Source organism: Saccostrea cucullata, unplaced genomic scaffold (genome assembly GCF_032062105.1).
Source record: "Saccostrea cucullata isolate Sc308-1 unplaced genomic scaffold, CSIRO_AGI_Scuc_v1 ctg294, whole genome shotgun sequence".
In the NCBI taxonomy this organism is placed as follows: Eukaryota; Metazoa; Mollusca; class Bivalvia; order Ostreida; family Ostreidae; genus Saccostrea; species Saccostrea cuccullata.
In genome coordinates, this window is record NW_026936003.1 from 184,400 (window position 1) to 207,331 (window position 22,932).

The 22,932-nt window shown below is 33.3% G+C and overlaps 3 protein-coding genes across 3 annotated transcripts; 2 read left to right on the forward strand and 1 right to left on the reverse strand.

The window, feature by feature from the left end:
- Positions 1–12,181: 12,181 nt before the first annotated feature.
- On the forward strand, positions 12,182–13,213 carry LOC134244519 (putative nuclease HARBI1). Its single transcript, XM_062726781.1, has one exon. It carries the CDS (start codon positions 12,182–12,184, stop codon positions 13,211–13,213), a length of 1,032 nt encoding a protein of 343 aa, XP_062582765.1.
- Positions 13,214–14,547: 1,334 nt separating this feature from the next.
- On the reverse strand, positions 14,548–14,952 carry LOC134244520 (myb/SANT-like DNA-binding domain-containing protein 3). Its single transcript, XM_062726782.1, has one exon. It carries the CDS (start codon positions 14,950–14,952, stop codon positions 14,548–14,550), a length of 405 nt encoding a protein of 134 aa, XP_062582766.1.
- Positions 14,953–21,150: 6,198 nt separating this feature from the next.
- Positions 21,151–22,137, forward strand: LOC134244521 (putative nuclease HARBI1). The gene has a single exon (XM_062726783.1). It carries the CDS (start codon positions 21,151–21,153, stop codon positions 22,135–22,137), a length of 987 nt encoding a protein of 328 aa, XP_062582767.1.
- The last annotated feature ends 795 nt before the right edge of the window (positions 22,138–22,932 follow it).

Sequence of the window (22,932 nt, forward strand, 5' to 3'; positions counted from 1 at the left end):
TATATCTAATCTATCTAAGAGTCCGTCTAAGGGCCAAACGTCTAATATTTTCATATAGATCTGTATTCAACATAAATCATACTTATATAGCACTCTCCTTTTTTATCTTTTCCAAGTTTATTCTTCACATAGATTACAAGTAATGTTGCCCATGAAGGAATTAGATGTGTTTGAGATCACTTTTGTGACCATTTTTCTTCGAGCTTGTCCATTTTCCATATACAAATGAAAATCTGATAAACATCATTATTAATTAAGTCGCAATATCCACGGATATAAGTTGGTTTAAAATACTAAAATACTAATGCATGTAGCATGCCTCCGTTGCCAACTGTTTTAGTCAATTGTATCTAACCAAAATTAGTCAACTATTTAAAGATGAGATTTTTGGCAACTATACTTAATCAGTTTAAAATATATGCACATTTTCCTCTCTCAAAATATGAAAAACTTGTAGGTGAGACTAAATACAGTATATTAGATTAAGATTCAAATGTACTTTTTGTTCTTATTACGCATAGTGTGGTACGTCTGTTTCATATTTAGATTTTTTCGACGAAAATCAACTTAAAATAAATGGCATGACAAACTACATGTCGATAACTTCAAGTTTTTCATCTTTTAAGATTAAAATCTTTCATTTAAAAGGAAGGTGTCTGAAGATTGCTAAATGGACACTGAATAGTAAAGCTCTGTCATTCTGACACCGTTCCAGAGATTTTAGTGACTATTCAGTTGCATGGGATGCTAACTCCTTCTAGGCACCTGATCCTCACTCTGAATTTTCCGGGGGTCCTTGTTTATGCTTTGTTCAAAGAAATGGTTTGTTTGTGGTTTTCATGAGATAGACCGGTACTAACTGTTCGTTATCTCAATTTTTTCATAAATGGAATATTGAAAATCTCAACACAATTCAGCATGAACATAATAGCCAAAAGATTATTTTGTAAAGCGTCAATCTAAATTCGACCTACTTTCGACGTAACGACATATTTTATCAAGTTTGACTCAAACTTAACATTCTATTTTTTGGCTTTTGGATAAGAAGTAAAAAATTTATCAATCGTTCAATTTTTCTACTGTTTCTTTTTCTTTTTTTTTGGGGGGGGGGGATAAAACCGTATAAACCGAGGTCCCGTTTTTCAGTGGGTGCTGGCACAAAAAAGTTCCCTCCGCAGCACAGTTAAGGTTACAAAAAGGGGGCGGAGCCTAATTTGTATGGGAAAACATAATATGACATCATACAAAATATACGTCATACAACAATTCAAAAAAATACCACAAAATTAACCTGTAGGAAAAGTTCTATCAAACTACATAAAAATTTACTTAATATGCCGTTTTGTCTTTAGTTATATCCCACATAACAAGTTATCATTTCGCAAAACGTGATATAGTTTGTATGCAGTAAGAGGTAGATCAAGTAATATTTTCTCAACGAAAAATGTATTCTATCATTAAATAAAAATATTATTTACTGATATTCTATAACCCATTTACTTGGATTCAATGTCTTCTTCACGATTTTATTAATATATTTTCTATATATTACGTATTTAATTGATACTGCCGTATATTTACAGTATGCAAGTGCATCGGACGGTAATGCAGGGGTCTTAATAAATCGATGTAAGGCAAGGACATACACTTAATAAACCATCGTAAGCTTTTACAATTCAACTCTAGAGGTATTAAGGTATCTCAAAAGTGCTGCAATCCTGATGAAATCTTGAACATAATTTAATTATAACAATATTTCAAGCCTTTGACCAGCAAAAAATATAGCATTCTGTCATTCAAATATTGAAATTACAATTTTAACAATAAAATTGCAGAATTTAGATAGGATTTCAGCACTTTTCAGAAACTACAATGCGTGTTGATAATATTTATAAACTAAACTTGGAATTTTAACTTGGTTATGCCCTTGCACTGGTGACATTTATAGGTAACCTCAACCCTGCAAGTAAATGTGCTAAAATCACGTGACTGCCGCATCACGTGACAAGTCTAAATACAAAATCCAATGGTCCTCAATAAGTAGTTATTAACCATAATAACACTTATCCGATATAATTAATGTGCTAAAAATAATCGCCATCCCGATTATGAATGCATTTTTAAATACAAAATATTGTCGATTTTTCCATTGCACCTTGTGGAAAAGAGAATGAAAGGATACGTGTACATAATTTGGCGTATTCAAAATGTAGCGTAATCACTGGGTATGAAGTTGTTGGCGTAATCTTAAATTAGCTCTGCATGAATACAATGTCATGTCCATTCAGGTATATTATATATATATATATATATATATATATATATATATATATATATATATATATATATATATATATATATATATATATATATATATATATATGTAAATGATATCTTAGCGGTATTCATGAATTCGAGCATTGTTGTCTGTGCAAAAGCCGCTAAAATATGAAGCCCGCTACACATACAGTACATTGTCTACGAAATACGATAATCCGCCTTTCACGAATTTTAAGATATGTACAGGAGATAATAGATTTCTATTTTACATTTTCTCAATACTTGTATTAATATTATGTATATATTAGAATGCGCAAGTACGTACATGTGCATGTATTTCGTACATTTTGCACCTTTATGTGCACTTTTTTAAATAAGATCGAACATGTTCTAATGTTTACTTACCTGAAGCGAAAGGTATTAAGTTTAGACATTATATATACTCACCCTCAATAGAAACGCAACACTCTAATTTTAGAGTTAAAATTATATACGGGATATAACTATGTCATAAAAAAGTTAGGACATCTTCAACTTTGCCAAATCAGTTATTTAACGGTTGAATGATTTTCATACCATAACCGGAAGTTGATTTTTAGCCCTCTTAACAGAAATCAAAAATTAGCATTTTTAAATAAAATTATTGATAATTTTTTGGTTTTTAAGGTTTTGTATCTGTTAATCAAAAGTATTGTACTAAAATCCCGGAAAAATATCCTTTTTTCTTATCTGGATGTGATGCCTGTATTTCCTCAAAATGACGGAAAGCACGCATTTCGATTGCTAATGCTGGAAATTCTCAAAATAAAGAAAAAGGAGAGCTACAGATGCAAATATACACTACATAACGACTTTTCGGGGTCATGTGTTTCAAAAGCATGAATGGCACTTCTTTGACTAAAAGTCTAACGGTTACTATACACTACACATGTACGCCAAGTTAGAGAAAATTCGACCTCAGTATCTGAAAACAGATATTTAAAAATGCAAAAAACATTTATTTAACTCAGATAAAGACATAAATAAACCTAGTGCGTGGTAGAAATCTGACTGTGTATGGTGTACATCGCAGACTGGCACGTTTTAATTAAATAGTCGGAAGGGGGGATGTTTTAAAAGTTATCTGTTAACAAAGAGGGCTAAAAATCAACTTCCGGTAATGGAATGAAAATCATTTAACCGTTAAATAACTAATTTGGCAAAGTAAAAGATGACCTTACTTTTTTGCTACATGTACATAGTCATATCCCGTATATACTTTTCACCTAGGTAAAATTAGAGCGTTGCGTTTCTATTGACGGTGAGTATATGAACAAATATCTAAGGAATAAAGTGTTTATCTTGCATTAATATTACAACAAATACATACCATAATCATTACGATTCATTTTACCAATGTACTTTAGATATTTGTTTTTTTTATTATTATGATAGAATCAAATGACAGCTTTCTTTCATAATGTATCTGAATTATTTCAAATTGCGAACTTCCGTGTGAATGCACCGGAATTCCATCCTCACAAAGAAGTGCAATTTTCTAATCGATTTGAACTTTTGTCATTCAAGAATTTACATGCTTTGCTCTAGGTGACTTTTGCCCACACTGGGGTAAATAGATATATTTATTAAAATATCGTCTTTGGTTTTCTTATTTTCTTTATCAAGAATCAAAACTCACATACTAACTTTTTAGGTTCGATTTTGTTTTGCGAGAGAAAAATACCACATATAAACTTAACGTGGTTTTAATTTGAGAAATATAACTGCTCCTTGAGCGCCCATACTGAGCATTAGACTAAATTTTCATCCACAAACGGCATATGGGGGCATTTTAAGTCCAGCACAACTTGTTTCATCAGCATAAACTTAAAAAGAAGTAAAATATATGGTTGAAAATACGTTTATATCACTGAATATACTTAAGAAGTAAACAACAATGTTAAAAAGTTTTCTGGGAAATAAACTTAGACGGTCACGTGATCGGCTGTGGTGATCAAATCCTGTGAAGCCGGAAGGGTTGCTCAGTAGATTTGAACACGTAGGCCTACCAACTAAGTTCATTTTCCAGAGAACTTTTTAACACTGTTGTTTATTACTTATATTTACATTTGAGACCGTCAAACATTAATTACGAGTAAAACTGCATTTTTTACTAGAATGCGCTGCTGTATTACTATTTTGTGACGTGCAATGACCTAGAAGTTGTTTGTTCTTGAAAGTTCACCTCCCTCTAACATTTGAATGTGTACATACATGTTTAACAGTCCAATTCAGGAAATATCTGTTTATAGTGAAAGAACAATGAGCGCTGTCGAGAATTATCTTACTTATTCATGGGTTCTTAATATATGTGAAGTCAAAAGCGGTGATATTTTTTATTTTAGTTTACATAACTCCAAAGTTTTAAGGAATTTCGGGTTTAAAAATGTAAGACATGTGCAGTAAATCTTTTTTCGATGTGAATAAAGTTTTGAATACTAAATACCTAAATCATCATAAATTTAGATGATTTATAATGTGCCATAAGTCATAAAAGAGTTATGACTTCTTATCAAGACTGCACAAGTCTTGATTAAAAAGCATCCATATTTTTTAATACTTTTAACTTTTTTATTGTTATTAACTAAGAAATATTCCAAAAACAAGTTGCACGGAGACAGAAATATGCACACAAAATATTATAGATCTCGCTTTGTGATTCGGTTGCGCTATGACCTCTGATCCCCAAATAAAGTTCATACAGAATTGAACATATTTTTTTCTTCAATAGGTGCACCTAAGAAAGATATTTGCCAATGTAAATATACATGTACGTACATGTACAGAAATATATGTACATGAACGATATAGATATAACGAACAGTATTCAAGATCAAATGTCCATAAAACAATGCAAAATAGGAACAGGGAAAACACGGACCTCCAAAACATCATAGATGGAATCAGGTGCCAAAGAGGAGTGAGAACCCCCTGCCGACCGGTCAAACCCGCCGTGTGCTCCTTGTCATGATCGGGAATTTACGGAAAAATCCGTCGTCAAAATGTCTATTGTTTAAATAATGCACTAACAATTACAAGTCGTATGAAAAACGCAAGTGATGCATCTTACCTGTGTATGCAAAGGGTCAGAATACATCTTCTCTTCATTAGTTGTGCAAGTAAAGAGCAAGATATGATAAGTGTCTCAAATGGCCCCTTAAAAGGAGTATCTTAATTTTACTTTATATTAATTTGTACAGCTATAGTGTATACATGCGACCTTTATTGGTCATTTTCAATTTGATCAAAATGCCGTTATTTTAGAAATATGACATCATAAAGTTCACGTTTTGCCGCCATTTTAGCATATTTCTTTCAGAAAATATAGAGCGCAGCCTCGAACAAACTTTGTATTTTCACCAAAAATGTATCTATCCAATACTAATTAGTGACAGAAAAACTATGTATGTTCTACACTGCGCTCTATGTTTCCCATAAGAAAAAAACATTAAGAAAAAGGCATATTTGGGGGGGGGGGGGTTAGATAGCAATAATAGCATTACTCTTCATTTTATCTACAGCCAGTGAGTGCATATAAATGAGAAAAATATATTTGAAATACTTCTAATATAATCTCTTCTACAAAATAAATATCAATTAAACATATCTGAATATAATTCTAAAATGTTGATTTTAGGGGCCAAAATTGGCTCTTATCATATATACGAGGGCTGTTTGGAAATTATGGAGACATTTACCTTAACTCTATAAAGAGTTGAGATAAATTCAGGAAAATTCGTCAACATTTAACAAAGAAAGAATAAAACAAATATGCAAAATTTCTAATTTATAGGATAATTAGATAAGTTCTGGTAATATTATAAACATGCATATGTCTATCGACCTGGAGCAGCATCGCTACGTCATTTTAACGTCATGTCAGCATGAAATGTTTTCGCATGTGAAACGATCGGGAAACGTTTACTTTTTTTCTTTATCATATATAACATTAGAAAAATCGAACTTTCTCTTTTTTCTTTTTTCTTAAATGATTCTTTTAAAAATGTGTGCTGTTACTTTACCAGTGTAAAATCTTCATTTGTCATGTATACAGGATGAATTTGCATCATGAAGTGCCGATTTACGCAACGCAGGTCAACGTTATCGATTCCGTTAGGTCAAAATTGATGGTCGTCCGAAGCTTTTGATTTTACTCTGGTTGAATAATTGGTCAGAAAAAATATAAACCAATAAAATAGTAACCCTTTAACGTGTTTTGCAATCTTGTTGTTATTGTTTTATCAGGTTGTTCAGTCTGGAAAAGAGTTTTAAATAGCGCTACACAAAATTTTCAGTCCCTCGCTGCTCCGCCTTGACGTCAAATTGCATTTTTTGTCGTTATCAGAATTTTTTACTACGCTTAATTTTTTAAATGATCTCCATATTTCTAATCAGAATTTTAACAAACTTAGATTACATGCAGTAAAAAAAAATTGAAAAATTATAAACATAAATTGAATTATTATCGCCTTTATTATGGGTCCACCAGGGGTTTGAACGTTGTTGTTACATATTTTTAATATCTGATTTTGTGACTGCTCCGGGTTCCCTTACCATGGACACATTTATAGACCATTGAAGACAAGAAATTTAATATTTGTAAAATATTGTTTTTAAGAATTTTTAGTTTTTGTCAAACATATATGCGAATTTTCACCGAAAGACGTTCATTAGAAAGAAAAATATACACAATGTCTCAATAATTTCCGAACAGCCCTCGTATTCCTTTATTCTGACTTAATTTTTTTTTATTCATGCATTTTTATTTGCTTTGAAGGTTATTTACATGTAGGGTTACATTTGATTCTTAAATTCCCAAAAATATAGTACCTTTAAGGGACTTTAATTTGTCACTTGTTATGACCACCATTTGCTGTTTGTTCCATTTTATTTTTCCCGACAAGATAATTCTTGACTGATATATATTTTCCGGTAGCATTGTATATTTCAATCTTGTGTGTACTTTTTCTATTGTTTCTTTACCTCTGGAACTGACAACCTACCAATATCATATGCAATTATTCCCAGAAAACATTCAAATTTCATGCGTTGTATATCTTTGTTTTGACTAACAATATATTACTTTAAAGAGAGTATACCTATGTATATCATAATAACCATCATATTAAGCTCTGTATAATGTGGCGATGAATCGTTATATTTGATTATAATTGTGATTTATTGCCTTTCACTACAAACACTAACTATCTAACTGTTAGGACGTGTAATTTACTTAGACATCCGTTCTTCGGCACTTTTTCCAGTTTTATGAGATTCGTTAATTGTTTATGCCAGCATGCCTCTTGTTAAACTAGCATTTTTTTCTTTCATCATTTTTTCCATATTTGGCTCCGTATAATAATTAACCCTAGTTGCCCATGTGTCTGTAAAAATTTTCCTTTAATGTCCTTCAAGTCATGTGAATTTCATTTTACCGCACTTTTTCGATAGAAAACATGCTATTAATTGCTATAAAAATGATATTAACATTTTTTTTATCACAAAAAGATCATTAAAAGAGGATTGGAATTGAAAAAAAGCCCACTAATGAATATTGTAAAGAGGGACCCTCAAGAATTTGACTATCTTTGAGGTCACATAGTGTTGTCTTCGAGAGAATTGTTTCATTTAAAGCACTTTTTTAAGTTGTCGAAAGTGATATTGCAAAACTTAAATATAAAAGAAAAAAAACTGTCTAATAAATTTAGTGTTTTTGCTTTGTCTAGAATCTTGTGATTAAACTAAAATATGGAAAACATGTCTGCAGCATTTTTATTATTTGCTAATAGATTTAGTGTTTTTGCTATAATGTTTTTTGACACCTTTCACTTTTTTACATGTGAGCATAAATTCTCTGCCCTTTGCTGTTTTGTCAAGTGTATCTCATTGTAAAATTGAAAGCTAAATGCAGTTTCATTATCTGTTTGAATATCAGACAAACGTGGCTAACTACTTTTTTTTAGCTTTTTAATTTTTTTTTTTAGATATTCTTACATACATTTGTGTGTAGTATTAAACTTTTTTACCAAATGAACAATTCAAAGAATACAAGCCATGTGTGTATCTATAAATTAAACTGAAGTGTCCTGAGTGCAAATTCAAAATTCATAATTCGAGGATTTATATTTTACACTACACATATAAAACAACAGAATTTGTGTGAGCCTATATAGACTCCTGTCCTGAAGTGTTGCAAATTCAAAATTCATAATTGTTTTCAACTTTATGCAATTGGTTTTCATTTAAAAAAAATATTACGATATTAATTTTTTAGTACGAAAAATCTCCAAATCGTCAGATTTGGTTTCAAAACAATTTCTAATTATTTGACATCTTTAAAGGAATTTTATACAATCGCAATTTAATTCAATAATCAAAATTTCTAACCCTTCAATTCTACTTTTTGTAATATCTGAATAAAAAAATTGTGTAATGCTGTAGATTTCAAGATTTAGTGGATGAAATTTATCTACTTTAAAGATGAAACCTCGACAAGAACTTTGCTACAGAAACGCGGAATGTGAACTCAAGAAAATTGTTTTTTGAAGTTTTTTATTGCAATGTTTTGTACATTCCTTAATTCAAGTAAAAGATAAATTACACAGACTGGTAATTGATATCAATTGAACTTTTGCATGAATGAACTACGGATAAATGATACAAAAGAAATGAAATAATTATGAAAACACGGACTTGTTCATACTGAGTTCATCATTTAATAATAATGAATAACGCAGATCCATTCATTCTGTTTTTGTGAGGGTTTTTTTCTCAAAACTTTTTATTTATACAAATCATGTTGTTCGTGCGAAGTATTATCCGAAAAAATTTGATTGCGTCAATGAGTTCTTAAGATTTTCTGTTCACTGTAACGTAGACAAAATTACACTTGACTTTTACACCTATATTTGTTTCTAAGTTGTTTACCTAAATTCTTAACTTTATGCTCATCAGAATGTCAGAAAGTTTTGTACTATAGGATGTGAAGGTCAAAAGAATTCAGTTAAGTTTATGAGCAGAATTCTATATTATACCTTTATTTAAGTTTGGTACCAATTCTCTCGATGTTACTATATAGGATATCAGCACCAGAGTATACTCTTCGCATTTGTTACTCTTGATTGTTTTATTGTCACGGGTATCGGTGTGGAATGGCGACCCGCGTGTTCGTGCTGGTTTTCTTATATTATCTCTGCTTTCATTTATTGCAGTTAAATGTGAATATGTGTAAATGTGTAATGTGTAAATGTGTAAATATTTGTTTTAAACTTTGTTTGTATACTGGACTGAGCTGTGCAACTATTTTAAGTTCCTTTAATTCGGTATTTCACTTTCCTGCATATGAAGTATAGTTATTTTTGTCACTACCGAGTGCTGTATAGCATACGACTGTCTACCACGGTGACGACTGATTACACAAAGAGTGATTTATCATTAGTATGTCACCTGCTTTATATAGGACTTCTCAGATATAGCGGGAATCTGATCAAAAATAGCAGACACATTCCTTTGAGGAATTGTGATTGTGTTCAGTTTTAAGAAACGAATTACGATGTATGATTGTTTTAATAACAAATTATTTGAAAGTATTTCTATGCATAGTGTTAAATTTAAACTAACGTCCTGACGATCAAATAAATTTTATGATCTTTGATCTTGAAGTATAATTCATGACAAATGAAGACGATTGATAATAATTATTAACACAATACAAATCTAGCATTCGATCTATCCACTGAATGTTTTTTTTAACAAAATACATGTATTGAGCTGTGGTGCAGTTTATTTCAAAATATGTGGGAATCAAAATATCAGCAAAAGAATAATATGAATTAATAGAGCATATAAAGCAATGCTTTATCAGCTGGAACTTGTATGAATTTATTAAATTCTTTAAGCATTTTTTTATTTTCTAAAGGCAGAGAAACATAAGAAAAGCATTCAAATATTCAAATGTTGTTAAAGAAAAGTTTTTGACCAAATATTATAGCTTTTATCGCCAGTTATTTAAAATTTTTGACTTTAACTTCCTTCAACACTGTTTAAAGAATACATATACTCTTTAATTTGTTCTGGTGTACAGATAATGTCCTTAATATCTATCTAAGCATTCTAATGAACAAATGCCTCCTCATTGTAAACTGGGTTTGAGGCACTGGCCAAGACGAACTTTAACCAGATAAAAAAAAATGAACAACCTTAAAGACTTTTAAGCCATTTATGAAATATTGAATGTCTTTCAGCTGAAACTGCAGATATGTAGCTCAATGATATATTCTTATTAATTATCGTTTTGTATTAAAATAGATTTATTGACTTATTGTATGGTACAATAAAAAGAGGTCATTTATCCAAAAGAGCAATGGCAATGAAAACACATTTATTGTATCATATATAAATGACGAAAAATCTGTGCATAGAGCCATAAAAAATGTTGGATAATTATTTTTTTAATAATAACCATGACAAAGATTTCATGTATTTATGATCTCATCTTAAAAGCACCTGACTTTCACCTCTATCGACAATTGTCAAGACAGAAGAATAATAAACGACTTCCTATCTATGAATGATTTTGTATAAGGCCGGAGTCTAACTCACGATACATGTATTGCTTTGATGGAATAAACTCTGTGACTTTCTTAGGAATGCATGCAATATAAAGTAATTTATCACGTTTCCGTCATAAAATAACATATGTGGTGATCAATAAGATTGCACTTGGCAGTATCAGTTGTGACTATTCATTTTGGGATAGTTTTGTTGCCATTTTTAATATTGGTTTTGTCATAAAGACACTATCTTAACGCACATATAGTGTTAAGTGGAATATAATTGCTGATTATTTTCAAATCACCTTGAAGAGCTCGTTATAAAAAAAAAACTTTATGCTTGCTATTTGTATCAAGATTTATAAATATTTTTTTGGTTGATTTTTTTTAAATACCATGCAGTGTACTAAGAGAAATTTGTCAATAGTAGCGGTCATATAGGCTTTCATTAAAATATTGAACAGCTATTTGCCATTGATGCTACATGTTTATGATAGGAGGGAAATAAGAGAAAGATAAACCGTATTTATGCTGTTTGGCAATCTCCCCGAAAATATAACAGTAACAAAAAGTAAAGGAATAAGAATGGTCATTTATTCAAACAAGTGCAATAAATGACAAACAGTAAAAATACATACAATCAAATTAAAAGGACTAGGGACAAAAATATTATGCTATGAAACCGCAAGGTCGGTGCACGATTCTGACTAGAAAAAGAAACAAAAAATACTATTGACAACAATTAAGCACCTGTGTTAAAACTAAAAAACGTCCCTGACTCTCAATTGTAAAAATTGTTAATCCAAAAAACATCTATCTAAAAAATGTCAGCATATATACATGTACAACAAAAAGACAATATGGGGCGTCATCTGCCACCGTAACAAGGTAGCATTGTAATACCGGCGCAAGAAGAAAAAGAAGCTCATGCTGGCTTGTTACCGCCCCCATTCAACAACATCATCATAGACAAAACAAAAATTAAATGTCACACCATTTTCTTGCTGACAATTACTATAAGGATCAAATGAAAGTGTAACACAAAATCAAAATACGTGAAAGGACAATACTTTAGAAGTTAAGGTTTTACTTGAGCCCCTGTCTCAAGAAAAACTACTAACATTAACCATACTTAGAGCCCCTGGGCCCGTTTCACAAAGCCTACTTAGGACTAAGTTATATCTTAGGAAAGAACTTTTTCCTAAGTTCATTACTTATCCGTTTCACTAACCTCGTCTTATCTTAGGATATTCCTAAGTTATGTCGTAACTTTAGGAAAGGTAAATCGATGTCTTAAGATCAAACTAAATATGGCGGCTGCTTATGTTACTATAAACCATAGGAATCTCTTTCGACGAGAAAGAATATTTCGCGACAGAAATGATCCAATGGATTATATGGACGATGATGAGATTATCTCAAAGTTTAGACTTCCTCGCCATTTGATTCAGAGTATATGTGGGGAGATCGGTAACGATATCAGGAGGCCTACAAGAAGATCACACTCACTTCCACCATCCCTCCAAGTCATGGTTGCTTTGCGGTTTTTCGCCACAGGGAGTTTTCAAACAGTTACTGCTGACTTGCATGGTATAAGTAAAGCAAGCATATCAAGAATTGTTAGGGATGTGTCTGAATCCCTAGTAAAAATCAGTCCAAGATATATAAAAATGCCCACTGATGATACTGCAATTACTAATACTATGTTCAATTTCTCAAGAATAAGTGGCTTTCCGAATGTCATTGGTGCAATAGACGGAACACATATTGGAATTAAGTCTCCAAATTTTGAAGAAAATGTCTTCGTGAACAGGAAAAATTATCATTCAATTAACACCATGGCTGTGTGTGATGCCAATTTAAAATTTCTAAATGTAGTAGCAAAATGGCCAGGGTCATCACATGACTCATTTGTTTGGAACAATTCTACACTCTGTCAAATTTTAGAAAATAAGATAATATCAAGAGGGTGGCTATTAGGTGACAGTGGTTATCCCCTTAAACCATATTTACTCACACCTGTTCTAAACCCAACCACCGGTAAAGAAAATGCCTACAATACGGCTCATATGAGAACAAGAAACGTCATTGAAAGATGCTTTGGTGTATGGAAAATGCGATTTCGTTGTGTGGACACATCAGGTGGTACACTTCAATTCTCACCTAAAAGAACCTGCAATATTATAGTTGCAACTGCAGTTCTACATAATATATGCATTGACAATAGAGTCCCAAACCCAGTTGGAAGAGCCGTTGTTAATGACGGAAATGACAATGTGTATCGTGGGACATTGAACGACGGATCAGAAGTTAGAAGACGATTGATTGATGCTAGGTTTTAAATAACAATATCTTATATTCTTATATGTACATCAACTCATATAGAGTAACCTGTGACAAGTATTGTGTGCAAAGTAAATAAGAATAAATAGATATAAAGTAAATATTTATTGTTGAGAAGAAATAGTGGCATTGGAAATAATGCCCAGCTGGCAGAGTTTTATGCTGTGTTTTTCCTGCTCTAGCTGTAGTCGTGTCCTTTCTATAGTTAGCCTTTGTTCCTCGACATTTAGTCTTTTAATTTCCACATCAAGTCTCTTCTTTTCTATATCCAGTCGCTCCTTTTCAATATCAATCAAGTCCAGCGAATGTGATTTAATATCTATCTTACGTTTCTTTGCTGTTGATAAATGAACAGAAATTATATATATTTATATGCATATACATGTAAATCCTCACAAGTGAGTACATGCACAATGAAATGACGTTAAAATATAATTTTAAATTTAAAAAAAAATAGCTTTTATTTAAAAATAAAATAAAAATGATAATACTAATCAATAATGTAATAACATTCTATAGCATACTGTATATGTAATTATTTTTTTATAATACCCCTTCCCTCCTTACAGAATAGAAGACGAATACATATTTACCGCTCACTGTAGAAGTCTGTCTGTTTGAAGATGTAGATGAATCTATAGAATCCGTTGATCCATCAAGTGACTGGTCGGTCGCTGGGGTGATCAGTGTCCCCTTTCCTGTCATACCATTAGACTCCTTAGACTCCTCTAGAAATTATATTAACCACACATTTATACCAAGTTTATGAATAAATTACATGTATATTTAAACGATATATCTGATTATTCTATTGACTGCTTGTATACTTATAAAAAAAATAGGTACACTTCATAGGCGTGGGAACCGGGGGGGGGGGGGGGGCTAGGGGGGGGGGGGGGGGGGGCTTAGTCCCCCACTTTTTTCCAAATATATACTTAGTATAGACATTAAACATATCTTCGTAAGCTTAGCCCCCCCCCACTTTCCACAGATACGTCTTAGTATAGGTTAAAAATGGGGAAAGTGGTGGTGTTTGTTAGAAAATTGTTGGTACTGGAGTTCGAACCTTATCCCCCCCCCCTTTTCCCTTTTTTTTTTTTTTATATTTTTTTGGGTGGGGAGCCATTCAGTTTCAGTTGGGGCCACTATTAATTACCAAAAATTCCTTTGTTAAGCAAAAAAGAAAAAAAAAAAAACAGTCATCAGATTTTTTGTAAGGGACACAAACATATAGTAGCTTTGTTTTATACTGCCAGTAGTTATCTATGTATCGGCAAAATTATTGGGGGTGGAGTGGGTGGCCATGATCTTATTAATTTAGAAGAAACCAACTTTATCCAGAATTACCTTCAAGAGTGTCAATGCCCCCATCAACTCCAGATAATGCAGTTTCTCCAATAATGGACTGTATTTTGTCCTCCATTGGGGTCACGCTGCAATCCGCTGGCAGTTGACCGCCACCAGTCCTCACTTGCTCGCGCTTTAATTTTGAAATTTTTTTCTTTGTCTCACTACATAGAACACTCCATTTCTTTTTTAGTTCATCTGCTGTACGTAAATGAGAAGTATTTACAGCATTAACTTTCTCACAGATTAAGTCCCATTCTCCCTTTTTCGCCTGATTTGTCACAGATGAATTCTGTCTGGAGAATATCACGTTCTTCCTTTTCTCCACTTCTTCAGTCAATATAGAAATTTCTGCAGTTGAAAAATTTGGGTTCCTCTTTGGTCGAGCCATTATGATTTTGTGGGCGGGAAAGCATGTATACTTTTAAGCACGGACTGTTTACATGGACTAGACAATGCAATGCACTCATTCATGACGAAATGGAAGACACTTTAACTACTGACTGGAGTGTTCGATTTAGGTTGCCGAAACCAAAAATATTTGTTTTCCAGTACTTTGTAATTAGATAAAATGTTTTTATTAGTGTTTTTAACACTTTTCCCCATCGTTTCTTCTACCCACCAAGACATGTACATAATAATTGTGTAAGAGTTGGAAGTACAAATCAATTTACGTGCATGAAATGTACGATTGATCGTTGATACTATGTGACTTTTCTGTGCACGTACATGTGTGTGTTTAACATACATGTTGTAACAATACACCTATTTAAGAAAAACAAATCTCATATTACAAAGAGACTGCCTATTAATTTCTGCATACAAATTAATTTTTACCTCACAATTTTTTGGTGAGGGGATTTTGGGGGAGAGGTGAAATCAATTAGCTCGTAAAGGTTATATATGAATATTTTAAGATATGACTTAGGAAAAAAATAAGATAAGAAAGTTTTGTGAAACAGCTATGACAAAACTTACGAACATCCTAAGTTATAACTTAGGCATATCCTAAGTTGTATCTTAGGAAATATCTTAGGAAATCTTTGTGAAACGGGCCCCCTGTCTCTAAGTAACAATGTCATATTAAGGATTACCTTAAGCCCCTGTCTTAAGGTAAAAACGAGTTTTTGTGGCAAAAACACCTGAAGTCCCTGTCTCCAGATAATCTTAATACGGGGTAATAGAGATTGTTCTATCTGACGTATCCGTATAAGTATCCGTATCCGTATCCGTATCGAGATATGAAAGGCATCTCGATCCCGATGTCTAAACAATCTTGTTACATTTCATTCGTTTCATGTTTGATTTTTAACCTCATTCACTAAAAAATGATATGTAGTGTGATATTTTTAATAATAAAAACATATCAGTTGCTATACACGCCTTATGCATCATGTTTTTTGGGGGAGAGGGGGAGGGGGTAAAACTTTAAAAATAAAATTAGAAAAACACTTGCTTGCATGATTTTAATTATTTAAATGTGTAGAAATTTGTTCGAAAATCTCTCTCTCTCTCTCTCTCTCATTCTTTCTCTCTCTTAGGGTATTCATTCTTCATTCTAAAATTAATATTTACAAGAATTTTACACGACATATCCCCAATATTGTATAATTATATATACAGTTAAACCTCTTTATCTCAAACTTGTAAATTAAGTACCAGTCCACATAAAAATCAGACAAAACTGTAAAAAAGTGATACATGAAGGTTTTCAGAATTTGATGATTTTCCACTCATAGATTTATTTTGAAGTATGAACAATGTTTGTAAAATGAAAAATGTTTTGAGTCATGGTAACCATGGAAACCCGGCCAAAGAAATTTCCTTAGCAACGGGTGGATTTTTCAGTGTTGAAGGACAAAAAATCACCTATATTTGAGGCTTAAAATAACACGTAAATACCATGAGAATTATTCTTACTTATGGGTATAATAAAGAGACACATTTATTGTGTTCTAATAATGTAATAAAGAATATTTAGGTCTTAAGTCAGTTCTGTGGTAGACATTGGAAGGTACATATGTTTTACAAGTTTTGCTTATTCAGCATTTTTTGTGATTTTGGCAATATTCAAGGCCAAATTTTAAAAATGGCCAGATTAATACAGTTGTTGCATGTATCTCACATAAAAGCAGAGGTATTTCTCTTTTAGAATTTGAAGTCAAATCCATGGGCTCTTTTGAAAATCGAATCCGTTGCCTAGCAACAAAAATGGGCTTTTTGATGCATAAAATGAGAAACAATGTAAAAAGTTTACGGAAAAATCAAATGAACGGTTATTTATGATAAACGAGATACAGATTTTAGAATAGTATAATTAAATTCGGTCTCCCTAGCACATTATTGAATATTGCATAATTCTTTATCTCCATAGCAACGGCAGGTTCTCCATAGCAACAAGGCGAAGAAAGGTGATTTTGGTGTGTATTCGTGTAATCTTATTAAGGCTTATTCAAAATAAGTCAGAAAAATCCGGTTGAGCAAAATTGACAATGAAATGTTGGTCAATCTTAATTTTTTTTTCGTCTTTAATCAACACATGGCAACGATTCCCAGTGCATGGCAACCAATGTACTCTATGCCTCCTGTAAAGAGATTTGACTTTTGGATAAGTGTTCGTCATGGAAATGAATATTAAATTAATGTGTTGGTGATTGTATTTGTGGAGAGAGCTGAAAAAATATATCAAATGTTCCATCAATTGTTGTCATGGCAACAACTACATGTGAGTGAATTTAAAATGGGGCGATTTAAAAAAACACAGTTTAAAATCTTAAACAGAACTGTGACTGGGCGAATTTAAAACGGGGCAAAATTTCTTGTATGTGTGAACGGGCAAAAATTATACGATACAAAATTAAGGATGTTTTCCATAGATAATGTTTTAATGTAACTTGTACGATATTGTGGATTAGATTCAAGACACTCATGGTTTCAATGGCTGCATTTTATTTCCGGAACTGTTTTAATTTCCGATATTTTAAAGTTTTCATCTCTGATATTTTTCAAGCAGTACTTTTCTGCAATGAAAGTAGCTAGGATTTAAGATTTTACTCATGAAAAATATTACAGAATAAATCATGAATAAATCATTGAAATCCAAAATAATGAGTTTTTCAATTGACTTTGGGTTATGTTTTAAACCAAAGAGGCCATGATATTGGGGCGGGGGGGGGGGGGGTAGGTTCGATATTCAGTACCAATTTTTTTTAAACAGCACAACTTTGAATTCCTTATTTTAAACCTATTCTGCAACATGTCTGTGGAAAGTGGGGGGCTAAACCTACGCAGCAATGTTCAATGTCTATACTAGGAAAAGGTAAAGAAACCTAGCCCCCCCCCCCCCCCCCCCCCCCCCCCCGGTTCCGACGCTTATGTAGATTGGTAACTTTATAACCGTAGACAAAGTAGGGGAATAAAAAAATGCATTTCAACCACTCTAAGTAATATTCAGCATTACTCAGTAGTGTCCCCACCCCACAAGAACCCCTGACCCTCAGGTCCACACATTTCACAATTCTTGCTCATCATAAATGTTTGAATAACATCATGGAGTGGATTTCAAAGAAATAATTCATTTTTAGTATATAGTCAAAGACACCCCTCCAACCCCAGCCCTCTATGATACCCCTGTTCCGGGGGGCTTGGAGTTCACAGTTCTGGAAGAACGATCATAGCTATATCATAACTATATGTCTGTAGTCAGTTTGTTAAATACCTGAGAGCAAAGAAGAAGATTAATTATCAAAGATTTATTGCAATTTCACCATTTGATGATTAGAGCCCCACCCTAAGTAACACCAGAAATCCTGGTCCTTGCGCCATGAAATTCACAACCTGATCCTTTGGCCATGAAATTCACAATTTTCAAAGAGGCACTCTTCCTCATTTTAACTACACATGTAGTTAGTTTAATACTGTAACAATTGATGGGTTTGAGTATAGTGTATTCTAATTATGCAAGTCGGGCCTTGAGATCTCTGATTGGCTGAAGCTGATCATGTGACCTTAAACCAAGGTATATAAGCAAGCGCAGCTAAGCTGCAGGGTTCTTTTAAGTCCAAGCAACGGAGAGAAGAAGACCGATATAAGGTTAGTTGGGTGGATTGCCTAAGATTGAGGCTTGCCACAATTATTTGACAATACTAGGTGGATTGCCTATCGGTAAAGGCTTGCCACAATATATTTGTAGTATTGGTTTGTGACTAACCAGTTAGAGGCCGACCATAGAGGCAAGTCAACCCTCTGAGGCTTTTTAGAATAGTGCAAGTCTCTGATCGCAGTGGATTACTGTGCGTCCTGAATAAGGACAATTCAGTATCTTCTGTTGTCAGAGGCTGACCACTAGGGGATTGGACTTAGCGCCGTGACTGACACTACGAGCCTGAATAAGGCAATATTGGTGTCAGTCCGGTGCTATTGGGCGAACCAGTGATTTTGTAAATATAAGGCCGACAATCAAGTGTGATTTTCCCCTAAGTAAGGGAAGGGCCCTATTTGTATATATTTGCAGGCCAATATTTTTATCTAATCATTTTTAAGAGGAAAATTATTTATTGTAAATATTATCTTTACCGAGATCCTGGAATCAACCAGGTACGACCCCTAAACACGTTACAATACCAAGGGACAGAGAAGAAGATTTTCCATTTTAAAAATGCATGTTTACTATATAATCAAAAGAGCCCTGCACCCTAACACTAGAACTCCTGACCCTGGGGCCATGAAGTTCACGATTTTAGATGAGGCACCCTTCCTCATCATAACTATGTATTTTTCAAAGAATTAATGCATGTTAACTATATAATCATTTAAGCCCCGTCCTAACACCAGAACCCCTGTCCAAAGGCCATGGAATTCACTACTGTAGAACAGGAATTCTTTCTCATCGTAACTATGTACTTAATTAATTTTACCCAGGAGCAGAAAAGAAGATTTTCAAAGAAATAGTGTATTTTTACTATATAATCTATTTAGCCCAGCCCTAGCATATAGATCACCTGACCTTGGGGCAAACAATTTTACAATTTTGGTACAGTGTAGAGGATTCAATGCTTATTACAATCATTCCACAGTTTCACTGCTTGATGTCTAGAAGTAAAAAAGAATTTAAAAAACTGCATTAATTTTAGTAGTTTTGGTCCCACCCCTCAGGCCCCAGGGACCCTGAAAATTACAATTTTGTGTTCCTCTTTTACCCATAAATGGGTTATTTCAAATTTGTTTGAAATTGGTTCAGTAGTTCCAGAGAAGAAGCTAAAAATGTTCAAATGTTTACGACCGCCGAATGACGTACGACGACGAACGAACAGAGATAGCAATAGGTCACCTGAAAGACTCGGGTGGCCTGAAATTCTCAGAGGCACATCTCCTTTTTAAAGTGCAGTTTTAAGTTTGAACTCAGATATGCAATGATGGAAATAAAGGCATACAGAAACCACTTCTGGTAAATACAGACCCTTAGTAAGCAATGTCGGAGATGGGGTGGGTGTTACAACCTAATATTTTCAGTTTGCCCCCCCCCCCCCCCCCCCCCCCCCGCTTCTTACACGGCCATAGGAAAAAACAATCATCGTTGAAGGAATTCTCAAAAGACAGTAGAATGTTTTTAATACGAAGACATCACACTTACGCCTGTACATGTAGCACAGGGAAAGATATTAATATAAGTATTATTGCAACTTGTATAAGTATGTATTGAATTATAAATATGTTTTTATTTTTTGAACATGAAATAAATTTATTTAAAATTTTATTTCCAGCTGTTTGGCAAGCAAAAAAAAATTGTCAGAAAGTGATCCTGCAGATATCCAAGAAATACAAAAAAATGTCGGAAATTGAAATAAATTTGTCGGAATTGAAATTTTAAGCATGTCGGAAATCCTATGCAAAATACTGGAAATTAAATGCAGTGAAAGAAAACATGAATATGAAATGAGCAAGCACAAAAAATTGTGTACACCTAATAAAACCCTTAACCCTGGTAGTGGGTACGTTCACAATTCTCCCATTGGTTGACATTGGTGGTGTAGTTTACCAATGACAAAACATTGGTACCAATGTTTACTATTGGTAACTTTTATTGGTAACCAATTCTGCAGGCCAACCACACCTCTGGCAGATTGGTAACCTAGATTTTTTCGTTTATTAGTGTCACCCCCAAGATGGCTACCTGGACCGTTCGGCGTTCCTGGTAGCATGAGTGAAGTTTCCTCACTAGTAATAACACTTCAGATGAATTCTACTACAATGGGTGCGTTCAGAGTATTTCCATTGGTACCATCACCTGTTTGCCAATGGCAACAATTTGTACCGTTGGTACCATTGGGCCCATATTTACTCTGAACGGTTTTTTGGGTACAATTGGTAGGAATCTCACCAATGTTAACAATGGTACCATTGGTGTACCATTGGTTACCATTGGCTTATTATTTAGAAGAAAATGTCCAACGAAGAAAATATAATAATTGCTTCATGCGTCATTTTACAACAAGAGAGTATGTTTAGAAATATTTTTTTTAGTTCAATGAAGTACTTCTCCCTTCCAGATTATTTTCTCCTACAAAACTTGCGTAGATCTTCAGATGAAATGACTAGAGTGAGGCATTACTATGAGGTTACTATACCCTCGTATACACTTGATGAATTTAAAACCCATTTTCGTTTGTCCAGAGACACATTTGAGAGTACGTGCCAGAGATTATCAACAGTTAACGCTTACAACAATCAAAAGGGCCCTGCCCCTAACCTTGAAAAAGAACTGTTGATGTTTTTGTGGTACTTAGGAAACCTTGAGAGTTTTCGATCTATGGCTGATAGGTTTGGTACATCTAAAGGAAGTTTTCACGCTAGTGTTACTAGAGTATCCTCCTCCTTGATAAGTGTTATGGCAGAAGTAATTAGATGGCCTTTATCACAAGCAGAACTAAATGAAACATGTCAAAAATTTGGAGAAAACTGTCAATTTCAAAATGTTGTGGGTGCTTTGGATGGCAGTCACATTCCGATAAAGGCCCCCAAACACCAGCCACAGGCCTACTACAATAGAAAGAAATTTTACTCTGTGGTGCTTCTGGCATGCTGCAATTCCAAAATGGAATTTACCTATGTTTGGACAGGAAATCCTGGAAGCACGCATGACGCAACAGTAATGCGAATGTCAGATCTTTTTCAAAAGAGTGATGAAAAGATTCCTGTTGGCTATGTCATATTGGGGGATTCAGCCTTTCCATTACTTCAGTGGCTCATAACACCTTTTCGGAATTGTGGCAACCTAACTGAGCAACAACGAAAATTTAATAAGGAGCACAGCCGTAGCAGACAAGTCATCGAAAGATCGTTTGGCTTATTAAAGTGTCGGTTTAGGAGACTTTTGCGATTTGAGTCTTCAAAAATTAAAATCATAGTAGAGTCTATACTTGCTGCTTGTGTTTTACATAACTTACGTATTTCAGACACAGACTTTATCGAAGTACCAGATGAATTTGAAGCTTGTTATGACATGCCACCTGCCCATGACGGTCATCAACTCCAAGGAATTCAAACCAGACAACAGATGATGAACCAATTGATATGAACTATCAATAACATTTTCTACAATTAGTAGACTGTTGATTTTGTTCAATACTTTAATATTATTTTAATATTCCATGTTCAATGCAAAATATTCAGAACATTAAACATTTTTTTAAACAACTTTATTAATTTTTAAAATAAAAAAATATACAATTTCTTTGTATAGCTAAAAATAAATACAATTTCTTTGTATAGCTAAATATAAATAAAAAGAGTTTTAAATGTTTAAATTCAAAACATGAAAGACATCTTAATTAGTGTATCTCAGGATGTCAAAATAATAACAACTTATCCAAAGAAGAGGATGCTTACTTTAACCCTGACTAGTGTTTTCACTTGTGCAGTGATAAGGACTTATTACTGTACTCTAATTAGTTTTGTTAATATTCGTCAAGTTATACAGACAAAAAATTTGTAATGTGTGGTGTTGTGTACTCAGTCCCTATTTGCCCAATTTTTCAATTAATTTTGTTAAGAGTTCTTTATTGCTATTCTGCATATTTTCCATTATGTCGAAGAATTTTTTATCTCTCTCCTCAAAGTATTCTCTCATCTCGTCAATTTTTCTTTTCTTTGTCTTACATGTAGCTGTAGGAACAGGGGTTGATGGTCTTGAAGTTGAAGCACTGCTGGTGCTTGCATCATCATCTTCCTCAGGTTCATCTGACTCACGGTCAGCATCATCTTTTCTCAAACCAAAAGAGCTACAAAGAAATAATGGTTTGAACGATGGGTCCCCATCCAGTATACTCTGCATTTCAGTTTCGTACTTAAATGGTTTAGGGGTTTTATTTCC